The following is a 25,419-nucleotide window of genomic DNA, read 5'->3' on the forward strand; positions in this document are numbered from 1 at the left end:
CCCTGTCACAGTCCCAGCCACTCCCTGAGCATCCTTGCACTTCTCCTGCTGTCCCTGCGCAGGTGTCACTCGCAGCAGATCCTGGTCCCCTGCTCCAGTGAAGTCTGGGCACCAAGCACTGCTCCTTCCCAGGGGAACCACAGCCCCAGTGGCCACCTCATCCTTCATCCTTGTGGAACTCAGCCTCCTGGGTGTTTGCAGAGGAAGGAGGAAAACACAGAAAGGAATGAAGCCTCAAACTGCAGATAGGCTTAGAAAGAAACATAAGCCAGCAAACCAAAACCAGAAAAAGTGCCTTGGAAAAGTTAAAGAACTTTATGTTTGTGGTTTATATCCAGGACCTTCTGCTCCCCCCTTTCACAGTCCAGGAGCACCCAAAAGAGTGTGTTTGGTGGAGATTTGGCTCCACAGAGAAACTCAAGCCCAGGTCAGTGGCTGCAGAGGCAGAGCACACCTCACTGCCTCGGGGGGGCTGCGAGGACTCAGAGCTGCTGCCCTCCTTGCCAGCAGCAGATGGAGCAAACTGGGAGCACCCCAGTTAACGTGTCAGGTCTCTCCCCCTGGCAGCCCTGCCTGCTGTGCAGTGACAGATGTGCTGCACCTGTGTTGCACTGGGATCAGCCCTTCCCAGCTTTCTAGCCCAGGAGCCACAGTCATTTTAAACAAAGTCAGGACCATCTTGGATCATGCAGCCAAATGATGTTTTATTTACAAGTAGAGATGCTTCTTTATTTATGTGACTTCCCTTTTCCTGTTCACCCACGTACATGCATGGGCATGTGTTCATATTTATGAAGTTCTTTTATTTTTGTTTTTGGCAGCTGCTGTGCTTGCCAGCAATAGCTCTGGTCACTGACAGATTGGGACTGGAAATTCAGAAATGCTGGTTCAGGTGATTAATTAATTCCCTTCCCATTGCAAATGCTGATGCTGGGACCTGAAAATCCTGGTCCCTGCCTGAGATATAGATTTGCTGGAGAGGAGGGTGATGCCTGCTGTTCCTGATGGCCCTCTGAATGCTGCCAGCATCCCTCAGTGAGACACGAGGGGTGTCACTGTGAGATCCGTCCTCAGAGGGACCTGCATGACACAGGGGATTTGTCACTCATGAGAATCACACAAATATTACGCACAACTCAAGTGTGAGCACTGCAGCAGAGCAGGCATGGAGACAAAACCATCCCAGGGATAGGGGAGATATCGGGGAGAGCTCCCAGCCCACAGTGCATCCTTCCCCCCAGGAAGGGTTCCTGCAGTCCTGCAAGGGCTGCCTGTATACCAAAGCTGCCCATTCCCAAATGTTGCCTATATACAAAAGCTGCCTATTCCCAAAAGCTGCCTTTTTCCCAAAGGCTGCCTGTTCCCAAAGGCTGTCTGTTCCCAAAAGCTGCTTGTTCCCAAAGGCTGTCTGTTCCCAAAAGCTGCCTGCACCCAGCTGGTGCCTGCCTGGGGTAACCCCTCCACCCCAAAGCTTGGCAGGCAGCAGTGTCACCTTTTGTACCCCACTGACGTCACCAGCTCTGCAATGTTGACTGAGCCCTAATCAGTCCCTATGGATAGCAATTACTGCAATGAGTGTAACATTTAATGACCTCCCTTTAGGCCCTTTGGAAGTTCCTGGGAAGCAACAGAAACCACAAGCACACACAGGAATGGGGTTTCTTCCAGACTTTTTTGGCAATGATGGTTTTGCAGCAGGAAGAACTGTGGCTCCACCAGACCCACAATCCCAATTTCCCCAGTGCTACAACCTCTGCACTTTATCCAGCAAGGCAGAGAGCCTGGAGCTGGAAGGACTGCACCACTGCTCTGCTTTTTACCCTAACACAGATAACAAATCTACCAAACACTGGTAAAAGAAAGGAGGAATAATAAAAACCCCGTCTGCAAATCCTGTCTCATTTGAGTCTGCACATATTTGCCTCACTAAAGAAAAAAAAACTTCTTCCTTTTTCCCCCATCACTTGCAGCTCCTGTTCATTTTGTCCCTTGGACTGAGCACTGCTTGAAGGCTCCTCATCACTCGTATAATTTAAGAAGCAAATAGAAAATATTGCTGTACACACATATAAAAGCATTGATCTGGTGTTTCACCATATTGAAGATACTTTATTCAGCAACTGGCAGAACACACACCCAGTGATAAATGAGAGCCAGGCTGCTGAGAATGCCCAGCTTGATGGTTGAACTTCCCTTTGCTCAGGGTCAGCTGCTAGCCTTCTTTAAATGTGCTAAAATAACGTTAATCAAAATTGAGTAAAAAATTTAAAACCGTAAAAAAGCTCCACAATTAAAATCAGTGTGTTTGAGTAAATACAACCAGTGTAACAGAAAAGTCTCAAAAGGGATTGTTTCCTTTGGATATACATCCTGCCTAAAAGCTGCAGATGGACATTACCCTGGATCCTAATCACCTCCCTGGCTGTGGGCCAGCAGTGACACAAGGCTCAGGAGTTTCTCTATCAGCATCCAGGAACTGTAAAATCCAGCACCTGAAATTAGCCTGGGCTGCTACATAACACTTCACAGGGAGCTTGCTTCACTATCAAGAAATACAAAACCTAAAGTGAATATTATGCTTATAGCTGTAAAATTATGTGCAGAGGTAAAATGTAGCTCAGTGCAGGATCATGATGGACAAGATGGACACAGCAAAGGAAGACAAATTGAGCATTGTTCCTTGGAAAAGAAGGGAGGGTGAAGGTTGGGATACCAAGGATTTGTGTTTCTCCGAGCTGTGGTAGCACAGTCACACACAAATTTGCTTTCCCAGCAGTGCTGCTCCTTGAGCAGATAAAAAAAGAAAAAATCTGAATCAGATCAGGAATTATTGCAGTTTCTTTTTTTCTTGAGTTGGTGAAAAGCTTGTTTAATTCTGGACTGAAACAGTTTAGCAGCTCAAAGGGAGCAGCCCCATTCTACCAGCAGAGAATCAGGGAGTAAAGCTGTGCTTCTGCTTTCAAATTCTGCATGGGTGCCTCTCACTCTGTTGTGTATGTGACATCAGGAAAAATAAAGTGCCATTGAGAACATGCCTAAAGGACTGTGCTACAAAAGATCGAATCAGTTTTCTTTCTCCAAGATAAATGAACTCAAAAAATAAGCCAATACTCAGAAGGGAAAAGAGATTTTCTAAATGTTTTGTTAATCTGCTAATAGTGTCAGATTTATTTAAATAAGTTTCTGTGGCATCATCCTGTATAATTCATGCTGCACACAGCTCAGAAAGGTTCTTTGTGCCCTGGAAAAGGAGGAGTAGGAGAGGCACAGGGTCAGTCAGAGTCTCTCAGGTGTTGTTTGGGCAATATTGTGAAATAGGATAAAAGGATTTGTGCTGGAGGTGTTTGTGCCCAGGCAGGGTGGGACGAGCTGTGATGTCTCAGAGCTTCTGTCTAGACCTCTGGCCCCCGGGTCATCCTTGGAGAGCATTCCCAAGGGATGGAGGGAAAAGGCTGGTTCTGCCTCAGAGCAGGCTGAGAGCAGCCACCCTGCTGACCAAACCCATCATCAGTGCCATTCTGGAGCTCAGGAGTTCTGCTCGAGCCTTTTGCTCATCACATGGACCATCCTTTGTCACAGGGACCGTCCCTGGCACTGCCCACAGCCTCATGGCATCACTCCCACACCACACTCCAGCAATGTGGGATTTAGAGGCTGGTTGCCGCTACCTCATTCCCAATAAGCATTTCCTTTGGAAAGGATGCCTGGGGAGGATTCAGGCAAAGCAGTCGGGCCCACACACTACACACACCACAGCTACCTCAGCCAAGAGAGGCAAGAAATGCCTTTTGTATGATAAATTTCAGCAAAGGTTTATTCCAGCGCACCGAAGGGAATCTGGGACAAAAGACCAGGAGCGTGTGATGCTCGGTGGTTAAGTATTGGGGCAGGAATCAATGGTCTGAGGGCACAGGGGTGGTACAAAGGGCAGTACCCTGTAGGGGACACAGGGCAGGCCACCAGGGATACCACAACCTCTGGAGAAACAGGGAAATGAAAAACCACGAGAATTAGGGACATACAGGGCGAGCAAAACTGGAGTGGATCACACAGCGTTGCGAGGCACCATGAGGGAAGTCTTTCCTTTCAGCCTAGGTGCAGACTCTATGGAGTATTCTTCCAGGGCAAGGCCCTGGGCATTCCCCTGAGGGGTTCAAAGGTTTCCACACCACACCAAGGCTGTCCCTTGTGTTTAAACCTTTGAATGGCCGAGGTTTCCAGCTTGCAGCACTGCCTGTATCCCCAGGGAAAGGCAGTGTCACCCCCTGAGGGGCTCCTCAGGAGTTCAGGGGCACACCGGCCTGCACAGCAACGTTTTGGCTGCAGGCATAGAGAGAAACCGGTGTGAACAGGAAAAAAATGCCACATTAAAGTGTGAAGGTTAACATATTCTGCTTCTGACAGCTGGCCAGGGCCATCACTTACTTCACTAAGCAGCCCTTTGCTCAGAGGATTGACCTGTCAGGCCTATTTCTTGTGGAAGGCAGTGAGGCCCGGGGCTCATGGCTGTTTCAGTGGCAGCACTTCAGGTGTGGCCCTGACATGGACAGAGGGACCAAGGAGAAGCTGACACCTGGGACACAGCAGGGGCTTGGAACCAGATGATCTTTAAAGTCCTTTCCAACGCAAACCAGTCTGTGATTCTGTGGCACGCAGCCTTCAGGTGCTGCCTGTGGTGTGGTGCCCATTCTTCCAGGGCTGAGGAATGGGAAGAGGTGTTTGGGAATACTGGGGGGCAAATGCCACTGAGTGCTGATAGCAGAGATCCTCTGAGCGTGACTGGGGAGCAAGAACAAGGGCTAGGAGGAGCTCCAAGTAATCCTGGTGCTGGCTCGAGCCAAAGGAAAACAACTCTATCTCGAGGTCATTAAGTACACAAATTAAGCAGAAAAAATTGATTCCTTTCTCCTGCAGCAACCTCAGGCATGGATGTGCTCAGATTCTGGTGGAGGTAGGGAGGGGAAGAGGCAAACACAACCCCTCCCTGGGTTCTGGGAATCTTTTGAACAAGCAACATTGACCAACCTGTTCACAGGAACCATGACAGGGAAGAGAGGCTGAGGGCTGGATTGTGATGCTCGCACAGGGGTGTTGGGTGCCCCACAGCAAATTCCCCAGGTCCTGTGCAGTGCTGCCCAGCTCCCAAGAATGCTGCAGATGCCACGGGCTATTGCAGCTGGCACTAAGGGTGCAGAAAACCAAACTGAGCCCCAAGGGAGAGCACTCAGGGCCTTGGGCGTGCCCAAACGTGCTCAATTTGCAAAGGGAAAACAAAGAGCTCTATCTCTGGTAATAAATCCCTTCATATTTCCTGTCCCAATATTGCTGAGGAAGAGGAAAGCTGGAGGAAAACATGGAGTTTGCAATTATCAGCCCTTCCCATGCAGCCCTCAGGACTGGCTCCAGAGGTGCAGCTCCTTCAGGTCAGGGATGGCCCAGATCCAGGGACAGGCAGGGTTCAGCCATGGTTAGTGCCCTCCCTGTGGCCCAGTTAAAGCTGAATTCCTGCTGCTTTATCCCTGGACACTTGTGATTGCAGGGAAAGTGGGGCAAAAATACTAGGCTGTGACTTCATCCCTCCCAATCTTCTGTAGGGATCTTGCATCTCAGATGGGTTTTACTCCAATTACTTCAGCTCTGAATAATTAACCACATCCCACAGCACGTGGAAGAGAATTTTTTGGACTTCATAATCTCAGAGGTCTTTTCCAACCTATTTAATTCATGATTTCAAAACCAGTTTTGCTAACTTTTAGGTCCAGGATTTTTGTTACGGAGGTCTAGCGAGGAAAGACACCATCTGAATTTAGCTGGATGGCAAGGAGGTGAGGCAGAGAACCTGCTGGAATCTGCTTTCATCCTGCTGCTTTCCTGAGGAGAGGGATTGCCAACTCTGTTCTGTGAGGAAAATGAGGTAGGCAAGACCTTGAAGTGAAAGGCTGGCTCCCAAAACCTGGAAAAGAGGCTGACCCGGGAATTCCAGCCTTGTTCCTGCAGGAGCAAACACTGACCCCGCACAAATGGAGGGGCTCAAGACAGCCCTGATGTGTGAAGGCAGGTGAGAAAGGGACTGGCCACCTCAGTCGGGAGTGGTTGGAGCATCTTCCTGGAATCAGACTGAAATGCACCAGCCCAAGTGGAACATTGGGATGGGGCTTTTGCTGGGCTGTTTTCCCTGGTGATGATGAACAGTCACATCAAGCCATGTGAAGCCATTAGTGGCCCACACTGAGCTTCAGGTGACTTGTAGTCAGAGGGGTAACCTGCAGTGCAAGCAGGAACCCTGAAGATGTCAAAGCAAGTGTACACTATGGCATGAGCATTTTTTTTTTTATTTTAAAATATCTAAAAAGGCAAAAGGATGTTAAGAGAAAATTATTTCCTTCTCCTAAATCTCACCCTCCTTTGAGCTGTGTCGTGAGGGAGAGATGAGCTCAAGACAGAAATGGCCCAAACTTTAGTGAAGCACAGGATTTAAGGCACATCTGCTTTGCAGAGGTCTCTATGCACAAAGCTTATTTGATTTAACCAACTAAAAAGAGGAAGAAAGAGATTATTTAAGGGTTCATTTTCTCTCCATCAGCCCCACAGACAGATGACTCACATTTTTATATCCTAGAGGAACATAAAGATGACAGATGGAGTACACAAAGCCATTTGTCCTCATCCTGTCCCCATTCACCCATTTTGCTGCAACCACGGCACAAGAGTTGGTCTCTCCAAGGATACAAGTAAACTTGTTTTCTTCCTTCCTTCCGAGGTCAGGACAGTCACAGAAAGTCCTGTTGGCATTAGGACGACCCACTTGAAGTGAATGGGAGTCAAACATTCATGCCAGGCTGAAGCTCTGACCCTGGTGACACCTAAAGCAAAAGAATTTCAGAGAGAAAGCCTCATTGCCCAGGTTGCCCTTTAAAGAACTGCCCAGCTGTGCCCTCACCTGAAATCTATTTTTCAGGAGCATTTCAGCTGAGGGTATCTCATCATTTCACACCCTCGGTAGGTCTGTGTTTCCCAAAGGCCAGCAATAGGGATCACTTGCTTTGAACATTGCAGATCTCTGAGACCAATGTGATACCCAAAAATTCACCAAATTAGGCCTTGCAGTAGCGATAATTTCGTTACATCATGCAGTCACAATGCCCAAGTTTAGTTCCAGCATGGGATGAAAACCTCTGACTAAAAATTCCTGACCAGTGTGTTCACTCCCATAACTGGTAGGGAACATTCTAATCAAAGTTTGTATGAAACTATGCTTAGGAATAGCAAACAAAGCATTTACTAAATAACAGTTACTGAATAGATCCCAGCACAAACAGCAGGGCTTGTGGAGGTGGCAACAAAGAGTTTAAGTTATTGGCAGGACCTTTTTCTTACTGCTAATGCAGTTTCATTAGGTAAAAGTATCTTAAAGGGGTGAATGAGCCAGGGATTTACCTCCACTCCAGGCTAGAGGAGAGAATGAGGGGAAAAGCCCCAGTCCTGAAACCTTCAGCTGGCTGGGGCTCCCAGCTTCCAAGGCTTCCTTCTGACTCACATAATTCCCCTCTCAGCTTCTCCCCTTGCAGGTGGCCCTTCTTAATACAAACAATTAAATGGGCATTAGGTAAAAGTGGTTGCTCCTGTTGCTGAGTGAGGAGGACATTTGGCAGGCAGGGAAGGGTGCCTGGGTTCTTCAGAAACCAGTCCCCCTTTTTCATGGGGGCCTCACGTTCCCCACATTTCCAAACCTCTCCTTTGTTATCGAGGAGGTGAATTAAAGAGGTTTTGAATCACTCCAAACAAAGTCCAACCAGGCTGGGACTAAAACCCAGAGACAGTATTTGCAGACCAGAGGAACAGTGGGTTCCAGCAACCAGAAACTCACAGTTCAATTTATGAGCAATTAAACCCCACTGGTCTCCTGTCAGCAGTGGGTGTTGCAACTGCAGAGCCCTTCACAGGATGCAAGGGACCACAGTGGCTCATCTGGTCCCTCCTCCCTGCCCAAGCAGGGGCATCCCAGAGCACAGGATTGTGTCCAGATGATTCTGGAATATCTCCAGTGAGAGCCCCTTGGCTGCAAAGTGCTGTGTGCCTGTGCTCTGCACTGGGGACCAGCTCAGAATTTAACACAGTGGTGCTCTCAAGATGCAGGAGGGGGACATTTACCACCAATTAAGCATTTTCAGTGGGGCAGGGCTGGTGAAAGAGCTGGGCTGCTTTCCTTTATTTACATGCCTGGCATGAATATGCCTGTAATGCTGGGCAAGAGCCTGTTCCACCTTTGGGCAAACTGGTTTTACTTAGGGAGAAAAACAGTGTTTGTCCTGTGGCTGGTGAAATGAGAAATTCTGTGAACTCCCCCTGAATCCATCGGGTTTGCATGAAGTTCATCGGTGGCAAAGCCTGCTCTCAGCACAGGTGTTTTTCCTCACAGATGCTGGTGCTCTTCCAGAAGCCTCAGAGGCTTTTACCACAGCCACTGGATCTCACCAGCCCATTTTTAGGGCTGACACCAGCATGTCCCAACCATGTCCCTTTCCCAGCCTCCCTGCACATCACCACAGCTGTCTGAAACAATGCCCAGCCTGCTGCTCAGTTCTTTTTTATCTCCCAGTTCCTTTTCCTCTCCATTCTTACTTGCAGTCCCTTCATCATTAGCTCCCACAGGACTATCAGTGGCATATCTGTCTGACACAGGCAGTTTCACTGCTATAAATTCTCCACAGCCCATTGAATAGAGACCTTTTAATTAGGTTTTAAGAATTTTCCCATTAGTGGGGAGACATTGAGAATTCAGGCCTCATTTATGTGAAGCAAAATATGTTAGAGAGGGAAGCTTCTTTGTTTACTGCAGTATTAGCATTTCTCCCCCTGTATTTATGGGCATGGATTAATTGCTGTTTTGTTACTGTGGACAGAAATATGTTTGACAATTCACTTTATTGTGCTACAAATGACAGATTTAAACCAGTGATCCAACGTGAGAGCCCTCTTGGGCTGCTGCATTGTCTGTGTGACATATAGAGAAAATGTGAACAAAATCTTTCATCATCAGAATTTGATTGCTCTGCTGTTTGCACCAAACTAGATTTATGTTCTCACTAACAAAGGGGTTTTCTGGCTTCAGCTCTCACTTTGCCCTGAAGATCTGAGATAGGACTTTGTATGAGAGTGGAGAAGATTGAGCCAGTGCCACATCCTTGGCAAGTGTGGAAGGACAAAGCTCTGCTGCCTTGGGCCCTGGACACAACTTGTCCACAACAAGAGGGCAAGTGTCCTCTTCATGTGTCCTCCCAGCTGCTGGGTATTCCAGACTCAGGGAGTTCATCAACCAGGTGTGATATTTTTGGTGTTTTTAAAAGCCCAGGTGGATTTTCCCCTCCAGGAACAAATGGCTTTTTGTTGAGGTGACAAGGACCCCTCTTGCTTGCTGTCTGCCCTTTCCGAAAACACCTTCAGGCCAGGAAGAGCTGTCACAATGCTGTTTCACCAATGCAATCCTCAGAGGCATCAAGTTTCTGCTTCAATCTACTCATCCTGGCAAAACCTTTTGTTGAAGAGATCCCAGCCAGCTCCAAGAGCTGTATTTTGATCCTGCTGGGTGCACCTGATCCAGTTCTTGCTCCTCAGCTATAGATCAGTGAGTGGTTGCATCACTTTCCACGGGGTTACTCCAGGTAAGCAGGACACAGCAAGGGCAGGCTCAGGTGCCATTTCCTCTGCTGTGGCATCCTTCATCCCAGCTGGAAACCTCCAGCATGCTCCTCTAGGCTGAGCTCCGGCTTTTGCACTGCTCTCATCTGCAGTAACTTTTTATACAAAAAAACACAGTAAAATAAGATGTTCTTGTTAAGTTTTCCCATCTCAAGAGAATTTTTTTTTCTTTTCTGAGTCTTGCCAGAACTTTACAGTCCACTTCGTATGCGCAGTCTCCTTAAAATCTTTAAAGTGAAGATTTCAAAGGAAATTTCATAGCTAGCCTTATTCCATTGAAATTTCTACTTTTTTTCTTTCTATTTCCTACTTTTTTTCTATCATTATTTCATTAAGTCCCTCAAAGGATTAAACTGAATAGAGACATAGTTTTCCCCTGAAGTAGCTCTCCCACTAATCATCATATATCAACTCTTGCTAACATTGGAGCTTCATTTTTCTCCTTCTATTTTTAACCACATTTAATTGGTGCAGAAGAAACACTCACTGGCCAATATTTCCTTCCTTCACAGTCATCAATGAAAAGAGCAATAAGTGAAACTTGCTAAAAACAGCAATAATCTTGACTCTACTCTGCCAGATCTGCTGGCAATTCTTTGCTATCATCACAGTTGAGCCAGCCCAGGTCACTTTTTAACATCAATTCTTTTACAGACCCTGTCACACTGTACATCCCTCTGAGCCTTCCCTGTCCTCACCATCAGCTGGAGACAGCAGTTTGGGCAGTATCTTTTATTTTCTGCCCACTTTTGAAACCACTAGGGCAAAATTTCTCTGAAATGACCTTCTCCTCCCACACAGGGTCTTAGGCTCACATATTATTTCCTAGGTCTCCTGCTTCTCCTATTTCAAGCATTTCTCATTTGTATTTATCTCTTTAGCTATTTGTGTCAGAAATAACCTTGCAGCCCTTTCTTTGCCTGCCTTGCCTGGGTTTTAAGTTTTGATCACTGTTCCCATAGTACCAAATGAGAGCCATGGATTCTCTCTCTTTTTTTTTTTTTTTTATTATTATCTCATGTGTCCCAAATAATATTCAGTCCTTGACATGGGAGGTGAAACCCAGAGCTCTCAATCTGCTCTAAGAAACTGCCAGAAAACCAAAGGGGTGACATTTCCTTTTAGCTTGCAGGGTGAATGGCTGACCCCTGCCTGCTCCTATTTACACTGCTAATTACTGTGACATTAATGAATGAATTATGGTCAAATGATGCAATATGGGCAATATATATCAGCTCTTCCATGCCATTGCCCTCAGAGCATCAGTGTCTGGGGCTGCTGGATGATCTCAGTGACCTCCTGTCCCTGTGTGCAGGTGAGAGGTGTTGGCTCGTGCCCCTTGCAGGTGTTGCTCTTTCACTGCATCTTCAAGAATCCCTCCCTCCCACCAGTCACTGTGTAAGGGAACACACCCAAAAACCTTCTCCACGTCACAGATGGTGCTGGATTTGGGTCTTCCTTCTGAGAATCACAACCAATCCACAGACGTGAGTTTGCTTCAGGTTTTGGTGAGTTTCAGAATGATCTGTGAAGCTCCACCCATCACAGCATTTTCCATTCTCCAAACTGGGACATTTTTACCACATTCAATATTAAACCCAAACTAGATTATCTTGGTTTTGAGCTTGAAACCTTCTCTAGATAATTTGAAAAGATGTCCCTGAGAAATGATGAAAATCAAAAGATGCAATGATAAAATCATAGGATCAACCAGAATAAATTAATCCCTCCCTAGCCCAGTTCCCTGAGCCAGTTACAGGTGCCCACAGGAACACTTCAACAAGGAGCAAAGATACTCCAGCCCTACATCACATCATTCTCATTTCCCACTCCTGCTCCATCATTTTATTGAATGCTTTCTGGTTGTTTTATTCTGAGAAATGATGAAAAACATTTACTCAAGTCCACCCAGCCACAGGCAGTGATACTTTCACAAAAATACCCTTCCAACCTCCAAGGATCTGCAGCTTAGACATTTCCTGGGATAGGTGTGCAGTTTGGGGATTCAATAGCCCCAAACAGTTTTTCTTCAATGAGTTCATCCAGTCGCTTTTCAGACTTGTGGGAAGTTTTAGCATCCACAGCTGAATTGCATCATACCCCTGTGCTAGGTGATGAACCACCTTCTTTCATGTGCTTCTAACTTACCGCCAAGAGTTTTATGTCAGATGAGACGATGAGCTGTGCCTCCTATGACCTGTATGGGTCTGGAGAGACCTGGTGTATATAAATATTCCTGATGTGGATGCTGTCCCACACCGCCATCCCCACCATGGGACCTTTTACAGGCTGGAGATTGAGGACACAGCATGAAAGGGTAGACACAGAGTGGGTTTATAAAATGAAAAAAAACTTTGTAAATCTGTGATTCTCTGTCCCTTGCCTAAGAATTGTTAATCTGTCATTCGCTTTTCTCACGGTTGCTAAGCACTGAGCTAGTGTTTTCACAAAACTGTCTGTTATCCTCCATATGCTCCTGTCATCCTCACACCGCACTGACAGCAACTTGAGTGATCACAATCAGCTCAGGGTCCTTTATTGTAACTGAGAAGGTGGGATTGCTCCTTTCCCAGGTGTGCATCACTCCACATTTCCAGACATGCTGCCTCACACGCCATCCAACCCGGCGGTCATTCCATTTCGCACAACCCATCAACAGAGCAACTGCCTCGTATTTTTACTGCCGTGGAAATTCCACGTCACCAACAGATTTTACCCTCTCACCTCCTCTTTCAGGTGGTTTGGGAGCCTATTAAGCTGCAAAGGTCCCAGCATAACTCTCTGCAGGAGCCCTCTCATGGCCTCTCCCCGCACTGAAAACCATCCTGCCCTCTGCTTGTTGCCCTGTTTTTATCCAGGAGAAAATTTCCCCATCTGTCCCGTGACAACTTTGTTTCTAAGATCCCCACACTCTTCAAAGCATTTTTCCACAGCTCATTGCTTTCAAGAGCCAGAGGGCTTTTCTCAGCATCTCTTCTAATGACACTGTCTCCTTTTTAACTCAGGGCAGCCAGAACGTCACAAAGGGACTGGGACCGCACTAGAATTATGTTTTCTCCTTTGTACTCCTTTCCTAATAACTACTGAAAGCAATTGGCCTTTTTGTCACTTTGAATATTCAGCTGGCACATCCACAGTAATGGGAAGCTGTGTGAGTGACAGTAGCTAATTTGCAGCCCATCTTGGTGATTATGTACTTGGGTTACTCTTCTTCTGTGCACTTTACTTTTTATTTCATTTACCACTTATCACCCAGTCAATCTTGTAAGATATTTCCACAACGGTTCAGCTAGCTGCACTTTTTAAAAAATATGGAAAAATATTTCTGAATCATCAGCATATTCATCTCTTCATTATTCACCAAGTTTTCCTTATCATTTATGAGTATGTTGAGCAAAAATCCTCTTCTCTCCCCTGTGATCGCTGGCCTTTGTCTCCTATCTGAAAAGAAGTTATTTGTTTCTCTCTTTGTGAATTTACTTTCCTGCACTATTTCTTTCTCTATTTTCTTTATTCTACCTTACCTCTACTAGAAGAAAAAAGGTCTTTTTTCTTCTAGTAGCTTCCTTTACTCTCTCATTTAATTATTCCAGGTCTATATGTGTGCCTGAGGACATCCTTTTCATATTTTTTGTTCGATGGTAAACATTTACTGAGTTTTTCATATTGTGTCTTTCAATACCACCCTGCTGTTTGTCAACACTTCACACGCTTTACTCTTCCTTTAAGCTTAATTTAATAAGTGTTCTTGATTTATTTTCCCTTTATAGATGGTAATAGGTCAGGATTTGGACTCCCTCATTGCCCGTGGCATGGTAAACTGGAATGCATCACAGCCATTATCATAACAAGACCTTTCAGTGGCCACATTTTGAATCAGATCTGGATTTATCAGGAGTTTCTTCCTTTCTCTGGGTCACCACAAATCTGACGGGGTCTAGAAAAGAAACAAAATGCATATTTCCCTTCTTTGCTGGCTCCAGCCAGTGTGTCCTCTTCTCCACAGGCTGGTCCTCACCTCATTTCAGGAATGATAAGGTTTTTCTGGGGTTATTTTAGTGCTCACAAAAAATGCTGATATCATGGACTGCCTGGAGATCCCAGAAACATTAAGGAAAATTACCGGCTTAGGTTTGTATTTCTAAACTGGGCTTTGCAGTCACAATCAAACCTTTTTGTAGTGTATTGGATGCTGAAATTCAGGCTTTTAGATCTGACTCAGCTCTGAGTTACACATTTGATTAACTTCAGTAATTAAATCTTTCTTTTCACCTTGGGCAAGGATGTTTGCCACAGAAATGTGACAAAAGTCCTCTTCCAGCACTGTCTGTGGTTTGTAGAAATGACATATTCTTTGATAAAATTCTCCTGAAGGAGTTTGAACTCACAAAGCTGAAGTTGATTTTGACAACTGCATTAATACATCTGTGGTAGGGAGTCTTTATCAAAGCCGTGGATCTCAGGGGTTATTTTGAACTGTCCATTTTCAAAATTAAGACGTATTGTTGTAAAATCTGATTGTTTTTTGACCTCTCAGTGTTATCTAGTAGACAGACAGATATTGTCCTGGTTTGAGGAATTTCGTGTGCCAACTCGTACTTTTCTGTGCCTCACACAGCTGGAAGGAGCAAATTGCAGACACCCCTCTCCTTTGCCACCGATTTTTTTCTCTGTTATGGTGATTATTTTAGAGAACACTTAAAACTTGGGATTTACTTTGTGGGCTCATAAGCAGTGATGTTGGCCCAGTGACAGATTTCTTCGTGTCACCATTCAAACTAACAGTTACCACAAAAGGAAATTCCCTTCAGGACAGAACACTCCCTTTAGGATGAAAAATCAGAGTTGTACAGTTTGCTGCTTATTTTAAGTGAAAAGAGACAGAAAAAAATGCCCTTATCCTTCAAAAGGATAGGAGATTCAGATGGATTAGGGGAATCAAGAGTCGCAGGCTGCCACAAATCCTCAGCAAGATCCAATACCAGCCGTGGTGATTTATTTCTCCAAGTCCTTCTTGGGAAGGAAGTGAGAACACTGCAGTGCAGCTAAAAGGGCCCAGGGGAGGATGGTGAGGGAGGACACAGAGCCTGGAGAGGAGGAAGGAACCCTCCAAGCCCCTTCTGGCCACGGGCATTTGCAGAGCCGGAGATCCTTCACAGAGTCACCGAAAGGTTTTAGCTAGGCGCCGGCCTCACAGAAGGAAACACATTTACAGGGAAACCCCAGATAATTTTCAAGGCTTTGCTATATAAATATATTAAAGATCTTTAAGTAATCCCCTGGCAGAAAGCAGGCAGCTCATTTCTGGCGGTGTGTTTGCGCTGAGATGCCAATCAAACGCTCTTTCCGCAGCGAGAGCTCGGGGGGAGATTTGCCTTTGTGCCCGCAGCTGGGATCGGGCCCAAGAGGTGACAGCCAGCAGATAAGGGCTTAATTAATGCCCAGAAAGGAGCAGGAGCAACTAATGTTATCTGCAGTTTCAGCTGACTCACACGATGGGCTGATAATCCGAGAATTCCATGGAGGTCCAAAAGCAGCGCGGTCCCCGTTGGGATCTCTGCTTTCCTCTGGTGCACGGGCAGTGTTTCAGACAACCTCACTGCCCATCTCCCAGGCTGGTGGAAAAAACTACCCAGGACTTCTCTGGACAGGCATCCTGGTGGGCCTTTGCACATAAGGGGAAAACTGGATTTTAAAGTTTTTTAGTCCGGTGTTTTCTCTAAGTGATGGAGGCAAAAAGTGTGATACGAGCTGCTGAGTGATGGAGCACAGCCCTCTTCTGCCTGCAGCCTGGTGTCTTGTGGCATGAAGGATACACAAAATATCTAATTTCTGAACTGTGACTGTCAGTGAGAAATGTCACCCATGTCTTAGATAGGGATGGATGTAAATAGAGTCCATAAAGTATTGAATAAGTTGACCTTTAGGAAAAAGAACCCTATTATTTTGCTCCCTTGTAGAATAAAATCCGTCCCACTTTGTTGGAAATACTTTTCGAGAAATAAACTTCCTCCAAAACACAACCATAGAAGCTGAAAGTTCTCACTTGGAGCTTTGTAATGGAAAGATACACAGAAAAAATTCATTTGTAATATTCAAAAGCAAGAAGACACAATTCTGCCAAAGATCAACTAAGTGAATTGAATCTCTTTATTTTGATGATGAACAGGAAGGGTCACCTGGTGGTTTTTCCATAGGAAAAGTGATGCTGAAGAGCATCCAAGGGGCTGCAGTCTGCCCTGCCTGCTCTGCAGGTGCCTCCTGTGGGGAGGGTGCAGAGATGGTTCCACCATCCCACTGCTTCTCCCCACTCCCTGGCACTGCTCTGATTGTCTTTAAGAATTGACAAGTAGCTAGAAGTGAAGAAATGTTACAGGAAATGGCAGAAAATTGTCCAAAAGGAAGATTAAAGCCTTCAGCAGGCCAAGTCCCAAGGCGTGTTGTCCAGAAACAGCCCAAAGGCTGCCTGGGAGGCCACCACTGAAAGCAGGAGAAAAGCAATCAGGAAATTACCAGGTCAAACATGGTGCTTCAGAATTTTTGGCAAAACACATGCAGGTGATGTTGGAAGGGTTGGGAAATGCTGCTCTGCTTTGGGGATCAGGCAGAGGGGGTGGGGACAGATCCTGCCGTGGCACAGGACCTTGCATGGGGCAGAAACTCCAAAATAAAACTGAGACACTCAGGACTGATGCCCAGATGAACACAGCACCCGTGGGGCAGGCTGAGATCATGCAAATTCTCATTTCTTCTCTTGTGTCTATGCTGTTGGATCTCTTGCGCTTTTAGGGTTTGGTTTTTTTTTCTCTGATCTTACCTTCTTTTCCTAAATTCCCTTGTGTGGAAACCAACGGTGGCCTTATGTGCTCAGTACTTCTCAGTCACACCTTCTACTTTGTGTATTTATGTATTTTTTCAGGTGCACAGCGGTGTCCTGAAGCTTGGAGGTATCACAGCTCCAGCCCTCCTCCCTTACCTGTTCCAGAGTAAACGTAACCAAAACCTTAAGGCCGGGGAAAAATCAAGGCAGAAAAGATCCACTGGGTAGAAAATATATGTACATATTTTTCAGTAGTGAATGGAAAATAAAACTACCCAGAGGTATAAAATACTCCAAAGGCAATGAAATCAGAGCACAGTGAAGTCTGGCACTCCAAGCCAGAGTCTGTGGCACCCAGAGGCACCCAGCAGCATCCGTTTGATAGATTATGGGATCACGTAATAGATAGGTATCTATAGGTATGTAATAGATACGTGATCAATAGCTCACGGGAGCCCAGAAATTTATCTCTGGGATATCAAAATATGCATGGCAACACTTCCTAACCAAACAAAAGAAAACGCAGCCTTCTGGGTGAAGCTTCAGATGGAACAATGTTATCAGACCTCACTGGGCAAACACGGGCAGCGCATAAAACCCGCGGCTTCCCGGGAAGGCAGCACCTCTCCTCTTGCAAGAGCATGGATCTCAAGGTGGTCTGTGCGCTCTCCGTCACCCTGGTCGTAGCCCTCAGCACCCTGACAGAGGGAGCTGCACCTCCAAGTAAGTGCATCCATGTGCTGTTGCCTTCCAGGTACGTGTGGGACCCTGATCCCACCGACTGCAGGCAGAGCCTGTCAGCTTTAACAGACCAGGCAGCAAATGGCTTTGTGTGCTGCTCTTGATTCCCCAAGTGGAGCCTGCTTTTTAATTTTTATCAGAGAGATCTGTAGCAAAACGTGAAAGACTGCAGCTGAACTCTTTGTGTTGTTGGAATAACCAGGAACCCGCTGCAAAGGCAGAGGAGGTCACTTAGAGCAAGACCAGGGCTGGAACAGGAGCCAGCTTTGTCTAAATTTTCTTCTGGTGTTTGGTTTGTGCTGCTTTGCCATGTGAATACAGTTTTAAAGGAGTCTATCTGCCTCTTCATTTAAAGGCAAGTGATTTAGACAGCTCCAGAAGTGGAAAGCAAGAAACTCAATGACAGCTGGAGGACAGCTCCAGAATGTCTTGGTTGTGCCTGACTGTGCATATGACTTAAAATGTTAAAAGCATAGCTGCAGCTATTTGCACATCCTATATTTTATAATCACCTGTCAAGACAGCAAAGATTTTATCTTTACACCTGTTTGAATATCCACTGGGCTCTTAAGTCTTTTCCTCTTCACATGAGATGGGCAAAGCGGCAAACATTTAATAGCATGATAGTTGAAATTCTTGGGATTTCCCTTTTGGTGTGGTCGATTCGAAGCCTACAAACCCCACTGTGCTGGGCTGGCTCGGCTGCAAGTGAGACCACAGACTCTCAAAGTGTGTTGTACAGCTCTGACCAAAACTGGTAGAGGTTTAAAAGCAACTTTTAAACCTCTCAGGTTGTGGTCTTAGCAGGGAACCGAAAAGATGGAAAGCATCTAGAGAAAGAGCATTGTTCCTAGTGAGAATTTGATTAACACTCCTCCATTACAAGTGCGCAAACTGACAGCCTGTAACCTGCTCCTTCTGTCCTGAACAGCAAAATGCCAGTGTAAAGTGGTTCCCAAAGAAAGGACAAACTGTGGCTACCCGGGCATCTCAGCAGCAGAATGCAAGAAAATTGGCTGCTGCTTCAACGCTTCAGTCCCCAGCGTCCCCTGGTGCTACAATCCTAAAGCAAAGAAAGGTAATGTCTCTTTCAGAAACCCTGTTTTACCTTGTGTTTGGTTATCCAGAAACCTGTACAACCAGGGAGCAGCTCTGCTTTTCTCCTTAGCCAAGGAAAGTGGGCACAAACCTCTGTTAGGAGATCAGTGGCAGTAAAATGCAAAGTCAAGCCTCGCTTACCCGTCAGACTTCTGCTTCATCCTCTTCACACAATATATTTCCTCTTCCTTCAGGCTTCTAGTTATCAAACAGCCTGTGCTGATTACTTAGAGACATTTCAGTGTCATTTGTGGTCTTGTCCATGGGTAGAGCAGAGGATACTCAGCATTTATTTGAGTGCGTTTGCTGTGTGGCTACTTGTTTGACATCTGTCAGCATCCTGCTTCTGTTTTTTACCGTTATTTTCTCAGAGAGGATAAGAGCTGCTCTCCCAGTCTTTCTAGGATTAGCTGTATATTTTACATAACTGTGTTAAGTAATGGAGTGTAATTAGCAGTGTTACTTATCTCAGTATCTAAGCTACCTTTGCTGGGCTGACAGCACAGCTCCTTCATAGAAGAACTTCAGAGCAGTCTCAGCACCTGCACAGGTGACATGAAAGGAAATGAGAGTGCAAAGGCAATGCTGCCCAACAGAAGAACCTGATATAAATTGAGATTAGTGAACAGGGATCAGGATTACAGCAGGGAAAAAAACAAATTGCTTTTGAGCACTGTTTGCAATTCTTACAAACCTTGAAAAACACGCAGCAGCAGCTTAGTGTGCCATTTTAATAGAATTGCTTTTCTGAGCAGAACTGCTCCATGAGAGGAAAACTGAAGTATTCAAGATGGGTGGTATAATCTCTTGGGATTTCAGTTTTAAGTGCCTGGAAGAGCTGTGATTTCCTCCTAAAAGGCTTTTTTCCTTTCTGTAACTGAAGCTGGCATGCAGAGAGGGCTGGGTGGTCCTCTCCTTGTGTTAGTCAGGCTGCTCTGGGGTTAGGTCATGGACATACCCTGGTCTGAGGCCAGTGTATGTGCTACCACTACAGAAGACACAGGACTTTTCACCCCATTGCTGGATTTAGGAAAGGTAAAGACAAGCTGCTGCCAGGCACTTCCAGGGGTGAATTTTGCCTCCTCTTATCCCTGGGGCACAGCAGCAATTCATCACTCTTTGGGATTTACTTTAGCCTGGGAGGCTGGGTGAGGGTTTGGGTGAATCTGCTGGCTGAAATTGGTTCAGGGAAGGCCATCATGGCCATCACATCTGCCCGGTGACCTCACCTTTGTGTCCTGCCTTTTACTTGGGAATTACATCACCGCCACGAAGTGACACATTGTCCTTCCTTTGTTTTTCATTTTTTGGCTTTACACAGTGAAGAAAATATGTCCCAACGATCCCTACACCAGGATAAACTGTGGCTACCCTGGCATCAAGCCCAGGGACTGCACAAGGAAGGGCTGCTGCTTCAGGGCACACCCCGCCGGTGTCCCCTGGTGCTTCTACCACCGCACCGTGGAGGAAGGTAATGTCCCACAGGAGATGTCCCCCGTGTCCCTGTGGGTGCTCCGCAGCTCCTGGTAGTGTCCCTGCCCTGCCCAGGCTTGGTGTGCTGGGCCAGCCAGAGAATCCTAAGGGTGTGAGCAGAAAAAGGTGGCTAAACCCTAAAAAACCAGCTTCTTGTACAGAGAGTGGAGTGCTGCTGATGCATCTGAGCCAGGGATCTGTGGGCAGTGTGACAGTCTGGGCTTAGGTGGGAGCTCAAAGACCCCAGCAAATCCCACAGCAGAGGTGCAGCCATCCACCTTACTAGCATGAGAGCTAAAAGGCTTTGCTTTGGAAATGTGGAATCAAACTTACAGAAATTTCTGGTCCCCAGCTAACTTTGTTTGAGTTAGGATTGGTCCTTCAGCATATTTAATAGCCAATTTAACAACCTCAGCTACACTGTACTACAGTACTACTGTACTACATACAGTTCACCAGAATTTACTGATCTGGATCATAACTGGGAAACACATCTACAGATGGGGGTTGGTCAAGATGGCTAAAAAATTGCCTTTTGGATGTCCTGCACTGAGGCAAAACACTTCCTAGCATCTTGTGTGATTTATGGAGAAAACATGTCCCTTAATCTGCTTCTCCTCTTTACCTCCCCAGCTTGTTAAACGAGGAACTTCCATCGAGAACTTTGCAATCTTTGGATCTACTCCAATGGAACGACAGACGGATGTCCCAACTCAGACTTTATATTTTGCAACAGCCACAGTTTCTAGGCTGTTTTTGGTTTTGGTTTTTTTTGGGTTTTTTTTGTTTTTTTTTTTAATCTGGGATTGAGTCCCTTCTGATGAAAAGTTACTGGTAGCTTTTATTCTCTCAGTAGGCTAGCACTGCACAGGTTTTCACTGTAATAAAAGAACTACGACACAACTTGTGAGTGTTTATTTTTTTCTGCTGTCTTTATTTTAAAGCTGTGTATTTCTCTGTTTCCCAGGAAATTTGGCATGTCAGCAACCTGCTGATGAGGGAGCAGGCACCAGTGCTTCCAAAAGGAACACGGCACTCAGCTTTTTGTGTTAGTTACACTTCACACTTGCAAGTGACTGCTTGAATTTGTTAGCTGGCACCACACGGACCACCCGCCCTTCTGAATGCTGGAAATATTCAGAGTTTGCCTTTTTATAGGTTCAGCTGTGGGTTTGGGCTTTTTTTTCCCCCCTTGAGATTTAGGGAAGGGTATCTTTGTTAGCTGATCACAGAGCTGGCCTGACTCAAACACCTCCTGCTCTCTGCATCTCCCTGTCTCTGGTGTCACCACAAGCAGGTCCCATGGACCATGCCCAGAAAATGTCTCTGCAACACTAAAAGCAACACACAGGCTCTCCCAACCCTGGCCTAAACCTGAAACGGAGCTGCTGAGTCTTGACAGACACAGGAGAAGCTCCTGGTGTCTGTGTGGCTGCTTTGTCCTGGGAGTCCTTAATGCTCCCCTGCTTCAGCTGGGTGAGAGCTCAGTGAAGAGCCCAATAAAGAGCCTCTAAGAGCCGTGTTGGGAATAAAATGGGCAACCTAAGACTGCTGCTGCAGCAGCAAACTGTGCTCAGGGCTCAGCAGGGGAGAACAGCTGTACAGGGCTGTGCTGCAAGGAGGGAGAAAAAGATGGGAGACACAGAATCATAGAGTGGTTTACCTGGAGAGACCTTAAAAGGTGATCTAATCCAACCCCCCCACAGTGAGCAAGGACATCTTCAACTCGATCAGGTTGCTCCTAGCCCTATTTGATCTATCCTTGAACTTTTCCAGGGATTTTTCACTTCTCTGAGCAACCTGTTGCAGCCTTTCACCACCCCCACTGTAAAAATTTTTATCCTTGACATGCATCCTTGGAGGTTTGATTCATCCTTGTACATTTTACTGATGAGCAAGTTTATCCAGGCAGGTTTATAAACCACTTCCAACAGACTCAATAATATGAGAGTATTATATATTATAATAAGAAAATTTGAATATGGTCAGACACCAGTTGTAATAGGAGCAATAAACTGACCAGTGTACTGAAGGTGTTTGGAGGTGCCTCAAGGAATGAGAAAATGCTGAGTTGGAAGGGACCCACAAAAATCCAACTCCTGGCCCTGCACAGCCCTAATAATCCCTAAAATCCCTAATAATCCAAATATATTTTTATATATATATATATTAATAAAATTCCCTAATAATCCCCAATAATCCCTAATGATCTGTACACTTTAGTGATGAGTAAATTTATACAGGCAGGTAAAAAATTAGTCATTCATCAACCTCTTCCAACAGACTCAATAATATGATTTGAATATGGCTGGATACCATATATGAACAATATATACGAGATATGAGCAATAAACTGAGCAGTGCACTGAAGGTCTTTGGAGGTGTTTCAAGGAATCACAGAAAATGTTGAGTTGGGAGGGAGCCAGAAAAATCAAATCCAACTCCTGGCCCTGCACAGCCCCAAGAATCCCTGTGCCTGGAAGGGTTGCTCAAACTCTCCTTGATCTCTGCCAGGCTGGTGCTGTGACCACTGCCCTGGGGAGCCTGTTCAGTGCCCAGCCACCCTCTGGGGGAAGGACATTTTCCTGATATCCAACTTAAACCTGCCCTGACACATCTTCAGGCCATTCCCTCTGTGTCAGTGTCACCACAGAGCAGAGATCAGTGCCTGCCCCTGCTCTTCCCCTTGTGAGGAAGCTGTAACTGCACTGAGGTCTCCCCTCAGTCTCCTCTTCTCCAGCCTGAACAAACCAAGTGCCCTCAGCATCATCCCTGGACATGATGTCACCTGCAAAAACCCTGAACTGCTGTGCTGGGACAAAGCATTCCCATGGGCTAAGCCACCACTGGGTCATGCAGCTGCTCCAGACATTTGGGGTCATAAATCAGAATTAGCACTAATAATTATTACCTAAGGATATGCCATCATCACTAAGCCTGAAGGGATGATGTCTATTCTGGGAATTTACATTCGGGGAGTGCTCGAGGTCTCTCAAGGTAGACTGTTGTCCTGTTGTCAACACCCACACAAATGAACCTGAAAAAAACTGCCTAGAATTCTAAAAAGTAACATTTTTGGTGAGAAAATAAAGCTGGCAGAAACAGAGTGGAAAGCCGCAGTTGCTGAGGGTTTAAAGACAACAGGCAGAGCCAAGGCAGAGAAAAGTGAGAACCCAAAACCAGGAGTGCACAATAAAGAGAAGTGTGCAGGACCTGCAGAGATGTGGCTACAACAGGAGGGACCTTCCTCTCCTCCCCTTCAGCATCTCCCTGAGGGCTCCCCTCACCTGAGTCAGTGTCCATGGACAACATTTCCAGCCTCAGAGAGAAAAAGCCTTGGATGAAGACTCACCTGCCATTAGTACATATGATATTATTGGCTTTTCGCAAATATTAAAAATGAATGCTGTACGTATAATGTTAGAAAACTTTGCTGTATGACGTTAGTTTATGAACAAGACTTAGAAATAGTAGTGTGAGAGATAGATAGATAGATAGATAGATAGATAGATAGATAGATAGATAGATAGATATCTTGGACTGTAGCATGGTATGTAGAATGCCTTTTGTTCATGTGGCTAACACAGAAAAATGGTAAAGATAGTCAGGCAATTCCCCACACTCTCAGATTATCTGGATGTAGATAATGGTGACAGACCCCAGAACTCCAAAAGGAAGAATTTATTGATCCTCTGTTATCAGGGACAGAGTGGAGCCACAAGGAGGTTTAATCTGCAGAATGAAGCCACAAGGAGTAATAAAATGTTGAATTGATCTGTAAGATGGAATGGGGGCAGGTTGGGGTGAGGGAGTTGAAACCTAGAGAACATCTAAACTCAAAGGAATGGTTGAATAATGCATCAAGGTCTATGAATACGCAATATGCTGGTGCATTTAAAGAAGTGTTTCTAAGAGGGTAAAGGTGTGTTCTTGGCTGAATACAAGGCACCCTGGCCATTTAACTATTTGCTTTATTCTGTCTCCTAATTGTCTCCTCTTTTAAAAAAAATTATTAAAACTTTATGAATTTTACCAAGAAAGTGAACTTCGTTTTTCACGCACCCTTTTTATCTGCAGCTCCGCGCACCCGCATCGCCGCGCAGCGAGCGCTAAATAAGTAAACAAAGTTCTGAATATTCTTCTGGTGGGGAGCAGAAGTAGGTCAGCGTTGTGATTTTCGTCAGCAAAGGTGCCACAGGAACCCATTTGTGTCAATTTGTGACACGAAGGCTTTGTGCTGATGGGCCATTACGCAGTGAATGACGTTCAAAACCCCAAATACCCGATAGTCCTAAACTGCAACCATGGCAGCTGAGTGCCACCGGAGCTCCAGCTTCCAATAAAGGCTGAATAATAGAACATGTTTGACATTGCAGATTGATTGGAACGGTGCTTCAGCGAGTGAAGATGTTGTACTGGCTTTTAAAGTAATTGTCGCCAAGGGAAAGGTCTCTGAAATGTTCATTTTGAAGTAATCAGGAAAGCTCTGTTTGGCTGACAGGGAGAACTAACTGGAGAAAACTAGGACAGACAAGGAGCTCGGAGCAGATGGGTGCTAGCAACAAAGAGCAAACCTGTAGCCATGTGAACAAGGGATTTAACTGCAAACACCTCCAAAACAAAACACCAAAAAAAAGTGGTTTTTAAAAATGTGTCACTTGCTTCAGGTGCTGTTCCCAAGTGACTCCGGGTAGGGCATGGACCCTGCCACAGTGTCACACACCTCCTTTGGCAAACCTCGTGCTCAAAAGAAAGATTTCAGACAAGGTGCTAAACTGAAGTGACAAAGAATGTGGAAACCGAAATCTTCCTCTGTTGAGAGCAGCCAAGTCACACGGTGCTGCCGCAGGTCTCTGTGAGAGTTACCGGCTTTACTAAAGCTTGAAAACTCCACCATGATGCCAGTAAACAGCTTGGAGAACAGAAAATAAAACACCAGAACCAAACCTGGTTCCCTGTGCTAAAACCCAGGCAGAATGGTGATCTCCAGACCCAGATTCAGTTTTCAAGAGGTTGCCCTCGCTGCCAGACTGGGGCCAAAGAAGAAAATTCACTACTCTGGGGTGATGACTGCTAAACCTTCCTGAGGAGCAAAGCTCAGGTGAGAGTTTCAGAAGCTCTCAGGTGAGTTTTCCAAGCAGCACTCTGCCAGAAACAATAGTCCTCTTTGGGCAGAAGAATCCATTATTAGTCTGAAGGCTTTTTCCCCTCATCTGAGCCTTCTTCTAAAGTGTTTGAAAGCTGCCAGTGTTGGTGAATGAACGTGAGCTGCCCAACTCCTTTAGAGAACTGGATGATCTCTGTCTCAGCACACTTCAGGTGCACAATAGGGCTACAAATTGCCCTCAGTAAGAGAAAAAAACATCCAGACAAACAGACTTTGCTGTAAAATATCTGTGCTGCAACACAGGATGCATTCAAGTTCTAGAACCAGCTGGGTGGCACTCAGGTGCTGTAGAAGAGGATCCTCTTTTTTCCAGTGTTTGCCACCCTCGGGTGCTCTTTGCCCTACCAGTGAATGGTAAAATTTCCGTTTTTCACCTCACAAAATTTCGTTTCATAAAATTTCTGTGTACCAGAGGTGGGCA

At 45.8% G+C, this 25,419-nt stretch overlaps 1 protein-coding gene and 1 long non-coding RNA gene across 2 annotated transcripts; one reads left to right on the top strand and one right to left on the bottom strand.

Annotated features, from left to right (window-relative positions):
• Positions 1 to 3,697: 3,697 nt before the first annotated feature.
• LOC120749020 (uncharacterized) lies at positions 3,698 to 7,556 on the bottom strand. The gene is made up of 3 exons (XR_005699499.1): positions 7,438 to 7,556; positions 4,426 to 6,863; positions 3,698 to 4,320 (listed from the first exon to the last, which is right to left on the bottom strand). It is a non-coding gene; the product is annotated as an uncharacterized LOC120749020 (long non-coding RNA).
• Positions 7,557 to 17,113: 9,557 nt separating this feature from the next.
• LOC120748665 (trefoil factor 1-like) lies at positions 17,114 to 23,952 on the top strand. The gene is made up of 4 exons (XM_040055281.1): positions 17,114 to 17,242; positions 18,192 to 18,338; positions 19,680 to 19,829; positions 23,909 to 23,952. The coding sequence occupies exons 1-4, from the start codon at positions 17,161 to 17,163 to the stop codon at positions 23,950 to 23,952; spliced, it is 423 nt and encodes a 140-aa protein (XP_039911215.1). The 5' UTR covers positions 17,114 to 17,160.
• Positions 23,953 to 25,419: the final 1,467 nt, after the last annotated feature.

The sequence above is a fragment of the Hirundo rustica genome, chromosome 2, assembly GCF_015227805.2.
Source record: "Hirundo rustica isolate bHirRus1 chromosome 2, bHirRus1.pri.v3, whole genome shotgun sequence".
Taxonomy (NCBI): domain Eukaryota; kingdom Metazoa; phylum Chordata; class Aves; order Passeriformes; family Hirundinidae; genus Hirundo; species Hirundo rustica.